Below are 11,111 nucleotides of genomic sequence, written 5' to 3'. Positions count from 1 at the left end.
TGCCTCTTCGATGTTACTATGGAGGCTCAGACCTCTCTTGTTTGAACACATGCTCCTACTGCCAGAGGGTGTCTATTGTGGGCATACTCTGTCTCTCTGTATTTTAGCAACTCTCCTGACGTTTTAAAGTGTTTACCTTACACAGCTGAAAGTCTCCTCCTGTTTCATGAGCTCTACACTGGAATGCAGTGGAAGAGACCCAGGGCCTGTGGCCACCCAGATTAGAGGTTTTTGTAATAAGGTCCCTATATGGTTTTGTTAGAGACTTCAGCCCTGTCTCTGTCTGTCTCTGCTCCTTGTTTGGGAAGCTAGTGGGAGGAGAAGAGCTGAAGGGGCTATATAACCTCAGAGCTTTCAGATACAGAGTGCACCATCTCAGAGCAGCTGTCCCCAGCCAAGCACTGTCAGGGTAAGTGGCACTGAACCAATAGCATGATTTACAGATTGCTGGAGGACTTAAAGTAAATAAATGTCAAATGGAAGCAAATTCAGGAGGATGCACTGGTGTGCTGTAGTTTGCTTAAGCAAGCTTACTTATTAGAATTAAACTGATAAAATGTTTGTAATATCTATACTGAGTTGTCTTTATTTTATAGCACTTCTGAAAGGGAAGGAAAAGTTCTACCTGATGATTTTCCTGACTCCACCAGCTCTCCAGCAATTGTATAAAGACACAGTCTGTGTAATGCCACAGCTGGAATTACAGCTATATTCATGTTTAAATGAACCCGTGTGACCTTGGGGTGTTAGTTTGGGACAGAACAAAGTTCCTGAAGAGGTGTGTGGTAGTGTTTCTCAGCAGGTTTGCTTCAGTGCTGTTAACCTGGTGTAAGGTGACATGAGTGTTTTGGGGAATGTGACTGTAAGAGCTGGAAGTGTGCAAATTAGCAGTGTCTAATAGGATACAATGAGGATGTGTGTGTATTCATCCTTGTCTCTACGTATATGAAAGTACTGTTCTGTAAAATGCCAAACATTTCATTAAGGAACAGGCTACGCACAGTATTTCTTGTGGGGCTGGAGTTCTCTTAGTAGCTTGTTGTGGAGATTGGTGAGGTGATTGATTATCTTTTAGGTGTAAAGCAGGTAGAAGAAAGAGGCTAAAGACTCTGTTAGTTACTTGGGAGGAAAATTTCCTCTCTTCCACAGTACTGCATGACATTTGCTGCTGTAAGACGTTGCTACTGCATGCCATGGCAGTCCTGAGCTGTAACTCACTGGTTGGCAGCAGAGCGCCCTGTCTGAAATCATTCAGCTTTGATTTTTCAACTTTTTGTGCTTTATTACTAAATATGGTTTTCATTTAGAGTCCACTAAGCTCAGAAATGTAGCCTTTCCTGCCCCTTTCTTTCCCCTCCCCCAAGTGATTTTTGGCATTGCATTAACTGCATGGGTTTGAGCAAACCCCCTGACCTCGAACTCTGTTCCAAAAACAGGCGGTTGAAAAGCCTATTTCCTAATTAGGAAATGGTTTGTCCAAACCAGTCTGTTCATTCATGTGAGATGGCAATTGTACTCCATTCAGTAAATGTTTGAATATAAAGAGCCTGTTTTCCCAGGAGTTTAATAAATGCAAAAATTGCAACCTACTTTCCTTTTCCAATAATAATGATAAAATATTTGGAGTATATCAAGTTAGGATTTCCCTATCCTTGTCTTCTCCTGGGAGCTATGCCCATGCAGCAGGAGCGGGGCTGCAGCCATGTCTCGTGGCTGCCTGGCTGGGGAGCAACAGAGGATCTCAAATGAAGGATTTGGGAGAACTGTCCATGCTTGTTCCATCCATTGTAGAGGCTAAACGGATTGTGGGCTCCCTTGCTCATCGGCCATGGCTCTCGCTGACCCCATTCCCACTTCGTCCTGTGCTTCCAGTATTCCTGTGGCAGAAGGTTTCGGAGACTGCATGTGGAGCCAGCTGGTCTGTGGATGACAGCTGTCTCCTTTAGCTGTTAACACATTGCAATTTGTTGAACTCTGCATGAAAGCCGGAGCTCAGAGCTAGCCAAGTGATTCCCTGCTACACTATAAATTATGAGCAAATAGTTCTTCTCAAGTCCTGGTATTCAGTGCTTGTTTCTGTAATTCACTTCAATACAAAGCCTTCAAAGCATTTTTATTACCCATATTATCTTCCTGTTGCCAGAGGAGGAAAACAGTTTCTTTTTACTGAGACAAGGAGCCAACATAAATTACTCTGCCACTCTAAAAATTGAGTTTATTAGCTGCTTTGAAATGATGATAGAGCATATGCTATGGCCTGTTTTTAAAACACATACTGTTCCTGACTTCATTTTAAATGGGGGTTATTTCTTCTGAGTGACTAAGGGAGGGCTGGAAAAGGCTTCCCCCCTCACCCCCAGTGGGTTAATATCTGCATCAGGAGAACACCCCTGGTACATGCATGGCATTTAATGTGGTTAGGTTTTGGGAAGCCCAAGACTGAATGGGGAAGACTGAACTGCTATTACCTTTGACAGCTTTCCACATGTCAGGATTTTGTCAGGGTGATAGAAAAGTGGGGGAAGTTGTGCTGAATCCAACACAAATGGATTTTTGTTTTTGCAGCTGTCAGTCTAGCATTCTCTTTTATCTCCCACCCATCCCCAGTCATGGATTTCTGTGACCAAATTTAGATAAATGTTTGCTGCTCCCTGATCTGTCTGCCCATGCTGCAGGACTGGAAGTCTCCTCTGGAATCCCAGGGGTAATCTCTGATGCATACAGCCCTCCGGCAAACATGGTTGAAACCTCTTGTGCTTTCAAAAGGAAGCCTCTTCCCTTGTATGGCCCTGTGATTGCCAAACCGGTGCCATACATCTCTTTGCTGGTGCTGGTTGCTTTCCTACAGCCATCTCTGTCTTCAAGGGTGGGTCTGCTACCTGAGTGTGTTTTTTGGTCTTGTTTTGCTGTTTTTTTTAAAATTCTTTCCTGCTGTTTCATAGGGCCGTTTTCTGTCTGGAGGACCTGAGGACATTGACGTAGAAGATGTGTGAGGAAGAGGACAGCACTGCCCTTGTTTGTGACAATGGGTCAGGGCTCTGTAAAGCCGGCTTTGCTGGGGACGATGCTCCAAGAGCAGTATTCCCTTCCATTGTGGGTCGTCCCAGGCACCAGGTGATGAACTGCTTTGGTTGTTCCATATTGGGCTTGTAGAAGGCTTTGTTGCCCCATCCCCAGCTTTCCACCCCAGAGCCACCTTTTCCTGTGTCTGGGGTTAGCCCAGCCCTGGGTAACACAGTATTTCCAGGCAAAATGAGTCCAGCAGTGCACTCACCTGAGTCAAAGCAGGTCTCTTGCCTTGTGAGAGGAATCCTTCTAAAATTTGTCACTCCTTTCTATGCCCTCTTTCCCCTGCCCCTTAATTTTGGATCACCCAGAGAACTTTGGTGAGTAAAGCTAGTTTAAAAAACACGAAACAAAAAAGTCCAACACAGAAGTATCTGGAAATTTTGACTGCCCTGAAAGCTGATGATAGGTGATGTGTGCAAAACTAAAAGAGGAAGGAGAAGTTCTCAGTCAGCTTCCTTTTAAACTTCCTGACTTTATTCATTTAGTTGTATCACAAATGGGCAACCGTCTACTGTTTAGTTTCTTTAGCTTCAAGGTTTACATTTGAGTATATGATGCATTCCACTCAATTTTAATAGTTTGCAAAATATATTTATTATCTGAGCTGTGAAATTAGAGAGTTTCTGAGCTAGATCATCGTTAGCATGAACTAGAGGAGCCTGGCTAGACCATGATAAACTAATCCACATAATTAGCAGATCCACCTAATTGCTTCTGTGCCATCCGAGGCCCTGATGAAGTGGAAAGAAGTAAACTGGTTGTAAGATGTGGCACTTTATATACCCAGCAAATGCATCTTAAGTTCTTCAGGGCTGGAGAAATGTCTCCCTTTCAGTATAGCAGCTAGGGCTTGGAGGTCTAATTGAGACCTCTGGGCATTACCATAATTAAAAAAATATATTCAAATGCCAGCTTCTGTAGATAGTGTGAAGGGTACTAATTGCTCAAAACCAAGCCATACAGTCACAGTGGAAACAAATACAGATTTCTAGAACTTTTCTTTCTTGATCACATATCACAGATAGTATTAGTCCCCTGGAGGAAGGATCATCCCATCAAAAATTGCAAATCCATGTTGCATATTTTTAAGACGGGGAGTTAGAAATGCCAAGGTTTGGAGTCTGTAATGACTAAGTTCTGCTAAGAGTGTTACATACTCAAAACATCCTACTATATACTATTTTTTTCCCAGTATTTCTGACTTTAACATAGAGACTAGTGTATATCAAGAGTAGTTTCCAGCTTCTGGTCTATGGACCATTTCTACAGGATCCATGAAAATACCTAAAAAGAAGCCTGTACCAGTAGATTTTAAATTGTCTGTCTCTAATGACAGTATTACAGTGTTCAAAAAGAAGATTAAAAAATGTTGAAATTTAAGCTTTGGGAAATGTGAAGTGTATATTGCTCTGTCTTCACCCTTACATGGCACAGCATCATTTTCTGCTTTTACTCCACTTTTATTATAGTTCAGCAGACAGTTCATCCCTAAATAATAACAAACATTAAACCAACCCTATTTTTCCACTTTATCTTGATGCATTTAATGTTGTACTTGTCCTGTTTACTTAAACTGTAGTGGAAACATGAACTCCAGAGATTTAAGTGACCTAAAGATTTAATTTTGGCAATTAAAGAGCAATGAGTAATTCTCCATTCATTAGTATTCATATTTTGTAACCAGTATAACTGGCAGCTGGGTTTATTTCAGAGCTAATGTTCTATCTACTTTGTGACACCTCTCCCTGAGCGACTAACTCCATTTGTGTTATTTTATAGGGTGTGATGGTTGGTATGGGTCAAAAAGACAGCTACGTAGGTGATGAGGCTCAAAGCAAGAGGGGAATCCTGACCTTGAAATACCCCATTGAACACGGCATCATTACAAACTGGGATGACATGGAGAAGGTATTGCAGCTTTGAAAGTTCATGTATATTGCTGGTAAACAGAACTAATTGAACTAAATGTTTACAGAATACCCACTAAATTTTAGATGAAAACATCATGCTATCAGGTATGGTTTAATGAGAATCTTGTTAACAGCAAAGGTTAACTTGCATCTAAAGCTGAAGTATCACTAGGAGTAAATAAAAATAGTTATTGGGAGTTCTTTTACTCCAGTCTGATCTATAAATCTTGCTAATTACTGGAGGGGGAAAAAAAAAAAAAAGGAAAGAAAAGGAATATCCTCAATTTGCTAGTAAGGAGATGGAATTTAAGAAGGTATCTGTTTCTGCAAAAATGCAAAGCATGTAATTCTGATGTGAAGGGAATTGTTTACACACTTACTTTTTAGTGCTTGAAAGATTAGCAATATTGCAGTGTAATGCATCCATTTCAGAGCCAGTATTTGGATGAAAAGCTTCTAGAACCATGTTTATAGTTATAGTGTGTATGGTTGATACAATTTCTAAGATGGTATTTCTATTTAATGTCATGCTGTGGAAATAGGGCTATTTGGAAGAGTCAGGACATCACAATATACTGCAAGTGTGTGGAGTCACACAGAACTTACTGACACTCATAACATTGTAGGTTTTACTTGGATGCAGAACCTTTCAGATGCCTAACATATCAACAAGTCCCTAATCACCACCAGCTTGAAAACAAGCTTAGAAAAAAACTCCTGGCCTTTAGAAAGTCTCTGGTGGTTTTACTTCTTACTGGTGTATTAACCTCCTCATTGCGGTCCACTTGGCCTCAGATTTTTATAGCTGGTAGGAATGTGTCATGTGAAGGTGATGAATACAAGTTGGCTTTCAGCCTCACAAACCATTTGCCTTCCTTTCTTTTTATGAATTCTTGGGCTCGCCTCTGCAAACCAAAAGATGAAACTGTCTTCAAGACCCATTATCTATTGAACTCTACTACATAGGTCTGCATATGTTCTAGAGCTGGTCTGGAACTGTTTTACTTTCAGTCATTATTGAAATAGCATTGCTGGAACCAAGTCTGTCCTCCTCTGTCTCTTCTACTGTAAGAATAATATATTTATTTTCATTAACTTATGTGTCCTTAAAATAAGTCATATATTACTAGCAGTAAAACCTGAGGATAGTGCTTTTATTTCTAAGTTACTTTGGTAATGTCTATGAAGGCAGTAAGAACAACTGCATGAGAAACATTACTAGCCCATCTCTAGGCCTGTAAGGAGAGTGCTGGAGCACAATACCTGTCTGGAAGTGATTCTGAGCTGTTGGATGATGGTGTTCCCTTTGGCTTCTCTCACTGTCCTCAGATCTGGCATCACTCTTTCTATAATGAGCTCCGCGTTGCACCTGAAGAACACCCAACTCTGCTGACTGAAGCACCACTGAATCCCAAAGCCAACCGAGAGAAAATGACCCAGGTAAACTCACGCTAAAGCTATGGAATAATTCCAACTTTGTGAATTCAACAGGATGTGAACTTCTTCATCATTTCAGTTAGTCACGCTGTCCAGTAGTCTATCTCTCTTAGTTATGGAAGATGGAAAGTGCATAGTGGCCACTTATCATATTTGCATATTATCATATTTACTTCAGAAGATCAGTGTATCCGCTTTGAATGTGAGTACTTCAGTCTGTGCAAGCTTTATGTTGTCTTAATCTGGTTTTATGCCCAGGCCTATTACAAAATTATCTTTAATATGTGCACGTGTCTATATACATACATTAAGGATATAGGCCAGATACAGGGAGATGTCTTATAGACCAAATATTTTTTGATTTAGATTTTGTATTTTCCTTCCTTGTTATTACCAACCATCAATAAATATGAAAATCTTGTCTTCCTCTTTCAGTAAATTGCTTCAACTAAGCTAAAACCCCTAGTGTTAAGGCAATTATTTTCATTGCATTTCAGATTATGTTTGAGACTTTCAATGTGCCAGCCATGTATGTAGCTATTCAAGCTGTTCTGTCCCTCTATGCTTCTGGACGTACCACAGGTAGGCCTCTGGGGAACATGGCACAGATGTTTGAAATAGTTAAGTGTGTTGATGTGCACCTGGGAATGAATCGTGTGTTATCTTCTCAAAGGGATTGTGCTTGACTCTGGAGATGGTGTCACCCACAATGTGCCAATTTATGAAGGCTATGCCCTGCCACATGCCATAATGCGTCTGGACCTGGCTGGCCGTGACCTGACAGACTACCTCATGAAAATCCTGACGGAACGTGGCTACTCCTTTGTGACCACTGGTAAGGACACGCTGCTGACTGAGGAGGAGAGTTGTTTAATGTGCAATGTTTCTAGTGGCCTTGGAAGAATTAGCAGTGGTTCTGCAGTCGAATAGACACAAGAAGGAATCCAACAGGCAAGTCCCCTGCAAGACTAGCAGAGGACTTGTTTAAAAAATGGGGAGGGTGTTGGAGGATGTAAGGGAACAACCTATCAACATGTCTGGGTCCTTCCTGAATGCCATTCTAAAGACTGAATCCTCTTTACAGCGGAGCGTGAAATTGTCCGTGACATCAAGGAGAAGCTGTGTTATGTGGCCCTGGACTTTGAAAATGAGATGGCTACTGCTGCCTCTTCCTCCTCTCTGGAAAAAAGCTATGAGCTTCCTGATGGTCAGGTGATCACCATTGGAAATGAACGCTTCCGCTGCCCGGAGACCCTCTTCCAGCCGTCTTTCATTGGTAAGTTGAATGATTGTTCTGCCTTGGTGAACTGCACATAAATATCAAGCCCCCATTTTCTTTTGATTGTGTCCCATTGCAAACTTGTTCAGACCTATACACAAGTATGTCCTAGCACCCATTATGAAATTATCTTTTAGTGATAGTATGGTGGGAGGAACCTCATGTCAAACAATAAGGCAAAATGCTTTCCCCAAATAAACCCTGAATGTTTATTCCTGGCTTCTGGCATTGGACCCATGCCATTTTTTGTATGTTATACAGTTGGCTACTACAAGAAGTGTAGCCACAAAGTCACTTTTATATATAGTGTGAGGATTGTAGTTTGTAGGTGTTTGCAGGGAGGTGGGGGGGATGACAGACAGATGAGAGGAAGCACTACTTTTATTTCTCAAAAAGACTGCTCCAAGTCCTGAATCCATGGTTCATCACATTTGCAGAGCAAAGCCAAGACAATGCCGGGCTAATCAACAGCCATGAAGGCAGACTTGCAACGAGGTCACACAGAAATCCAGTGTTGGTTCTGCCAATCAGCAGAATTTCAGCTCAGAAATAGATAAAGTAGTTGCATACTTAGAGGTATTAGGACATATTTTGACTGTTCTGTCTCTGAGCTGGCTTAATTTAAAAAAAAAAAAAAAAAAAAAAAAAAAAAAAAGGAAAGAAATGATTCCAAGACCATATAAGGAATTCTTAGGACATTTGAGATTGCCTGCAAAAGCCTAGTGGAAACTTTACTATTCCACCCCCCAAGCTTTCTTTTTAAGGATGAGTTGTGTGTGTAAGAGGGAGAGGAGGGTTGTACTACAAGGAACTCCTAAGCAAATAATTTAGGCAGCTACAGAATGACTTACCAGATTTCCACAGCTCTGAACACTGCTGTTTTCCAAAGAGATACTGAAGTTCATGTTGTCAGTTTTGTGTTAACAATTTTAACTCTTTTTATGGAGTTGCTTCCTTGGTGTTCTTCTGTACCCTTCCCCAGGCATGGAATCTGCTGGCATTCATGAAACCACTTACAACAGCATCATGAAGTGTGACATAGACATCAGAAAGGATCTTTATGCCAACAATGTGCTGTCTGGAGGCACTACAATGTACCCTGGTATTGCAGACAGGATGCAGAAGGAAATAACTGCTCTGGCTCCCAGCACTATGAAGATCAAGGTATGGTGCAATCTTGTAGATTACTTGAGTTGGCATCTACAAAGTCCTCAAAAACTTAGTGAAACATAGCAACACTTTACAAAGTAAGTGCTTTGTAGATATGTTGAATCATGTCTGTACCTTCTAGCCAATAATTACCACCTGGTAACTTTGTTGCTGGAAGAAGAGAGCCTTCTCTCCTCTCATTCTCTTGTTCATGGTGAATTCTGCAAACTGCCCTAACATGACCAAAGAAGAATAATGTGGACCAGCACATAAATTTTCCTCTGGGGCTACATGTGCGTTTCTTCAGCCTTTTTTGGCTGATGGAATTGGGAGAAAGAAAATGCTGGTTTCGTCGTTGGCCCACAAGTTCAGAAAAGAGCCTCTGACAAGACAATCTTCCTTCTGCTGTTTCAAGTCTTCTGTTCCTTGCTTTACAAACGTTTTATCGGCTATACCAATAAGAGTGCTCCATAGGTCACTTGTTTTTCCAAGCCCTCCTGGGCTATCATTATATGTTTCCAGAGCAATTATCTCCCCTTTTCTCATAGGCAGCCATGAATACACAAATGCACTACTTTTACTGGGCAGACTAACTCAGGCAGAGAAATTGAGGATTTAGGCTCAGACTTTAACTTTACTGCTTGTAGCGATGGCTTACTGTAATGCCAGAGATAACACTAGCACATAGATACAATGTTTTTGTTAATATCAAATATCACTGCTTTGATATATTTTTTACAACAAATGTATTTTATTCACAGTAGACTGTTGTACTTAATGCTTTTATTTCTTAAACAGATCATTGCTCCTCCTGAACGCAAGTACTCTGTCTGGATTGGAGGCTCTATTCTTGCCTCCCTGTCTACTTTCCAGCAGATGTGGATCAGCAAACAGGAATATGATGAAGCTGGCCCATCTATTGTTCACCGCAAATGCTTTTAAATTGCTTTATCTTTATACGTCTCCTTAGTGTATTACTGTGAATGTATTCAGGAAAATACATTCTTATAATTTCATTCCATAAATCCTTCATCGTAATTACTCTAATTAATTGGATACTGTGTATTTTTTTATAAATTTTAAATATGCTATGAAATTGCTGCTCCTATTTAAAAAAAAAAACACCACCAACATGCATTTGTGGAGGTACCATTACAGCTGGTTTGAAGCTCCATCTTGTGGCCTGAATTTGTTACTACACTATACTGAGCTTAGAAGTACGCTTTGCTCAATGATACCGATGCTAGAAAATGCTCAGCTATCAGGCTTGCACGTCGTCAAAGTTTAGCCTCAGAAAACATTTTAGTTTGCAAACAGAGCCAGTCTTGATTTTTCCAAAGTTCTGGGCAGTACCAAAGGAGCATAGTGTCTGTTCAATATCAGGATGAGCATGTGCACTCTGCTTTGCATCTGCTCTATCCAGAAATAGTATCTATCCATATCACTTCTTAATTCATAGCTGTCATGCTGGAAAAGCTAATTTCTTACAGTGTGTGACCCGGAGGTGTATGATGCGTACTACCACAATTCTGTATGTTTTCTTTAAAGAAACGAGACCTGTTCCTTTGGGAGCATATCTAAACACTAGTATTAGACTTGAACATATGATTTCCTATCATATGCCCTCAGGATGAGTGCAGCCTATTATTTTTATGTTGTGATTTCTGGCAAGGTCTAAAGGGTAATTAAGCTGGCTTAATACACTTTCTTTTAAGAACTGTGGGGTTTTTTTTGGGGGGGGGAATGTAACCAAAGTAGAGAAAATATTTAGACAGCTTTCTTTTTCTGTGATTTTTCTGATTCCATTTATAGTCTTAAATACATCAGAACTGATATTCAACTAGAAGTATATGCATATAAGCTGAAGCCAGTAATACTGTCTTAAAAGTATATATATGAATAAAGAATTCACCAAGACAGACCTAGAAAAAGTCAGTTCTAAGGAACTTGCTGCAATCTGTATTCGTTGGAGTTCAGGATAGAGGATGCTATTTATTTTTGTTACCTATTTTCCTGTCTAAACTCGATAAGTTTACCTCACTCGCCTGTTACTTGTTATCTTAAAAACTGTAAGCTCTTTGCAGCACCACCTGTTATTTACCAAGTCTATGTAACCCCTGGGTTCCAGATCTTGTCCAGCTTCTGACTGTTAGCACGTGTTCCAAACCTTTTTGTACTAACCTTATTATTTAAAGTATAGGTCATCTAGGTTCTTGGAACAGACACTAAATAAACTCTTGTAAGAGCAAATAACTTTGTATGGTTCT

The 11,111-nt window shown here is 40.5% G+C and overlaps 1 protein-coding gene across 1 annotated transcript; it reads left to right on the top strand.

The window, feature by feature from the left end:
- The first annotated feature begins 306 nt into the window (after nt 1-306).
- ACTA2 (actin alpha 2, smooth muscle) lies at nt 307-11,097 on the top strand. The gene is made up of 9 exons (XM_049810837.1): nt 307-409; nt 2,943-3,114; nt 4,849-4,977; nt 6,309-6,419; nt 6,914-6,998; nt 7,090-7,251; nt 7,501-7,692; nt 8,678-8,859; nt 9,643-11,097. The coding sequence occupies exons 2-9, from the start codon at nt 2,986-2,988 to the stop codon at nt 9,784-9,786; spliced, it is 1,134 nt and encodes a 377-aa protein (XP_049666794.1). The 5' UTR covers nt 307-409; nt 2,943-2,985; the 3' UTR covers nt 9,787-11,097.
- Nucleotides 11,098-11,111: the final 14 nt, after the last annotated feature.

The sequence above is a fragment of the Accipiter gentilis genome, chromosome 9 (genome assembly GCF_929443795.1).
Source record: "Accipiter gentilis chromosome 9, bAccGen1.1, whole genome shotgun sequence".
Taxonomy (NCBI): Eukaryota; Metazoa; Chordata; class Aves; order Accipitriformes; family Accipitridae; genus Astur; species Astur gentilis.
Note: the sequence above shows the minus strand (reverse complement) of the source record. Positions and strands in the feature narration are given on the sequence as shown.

Excerpts from the sequence above, each read along its gene's own strand:
- ACTA2 (XM_049810837.1), top strand. The coding sequence starts at position 2,986 with ATGTGTGAGGAAGAGGACAGCACTGCCCTTGTTTGTGACAATGGGTCA. Across the intron at positions 7,693-8,677 it reads CTTCCAGCCGTCTTTCATTG|GCATGGAATCTGCTGGCATT; the intron begins GTAAGTTGAATG and ends ACCCTTCCCCAG. Across the intron at positions 8,860-9,642 it reads CCAGCACTATGAAGATCAAG|ATCATTGCTCCTCCTGAACG; the intron begins GTATGGTGCAAT and ends TTTCTTAAACAG.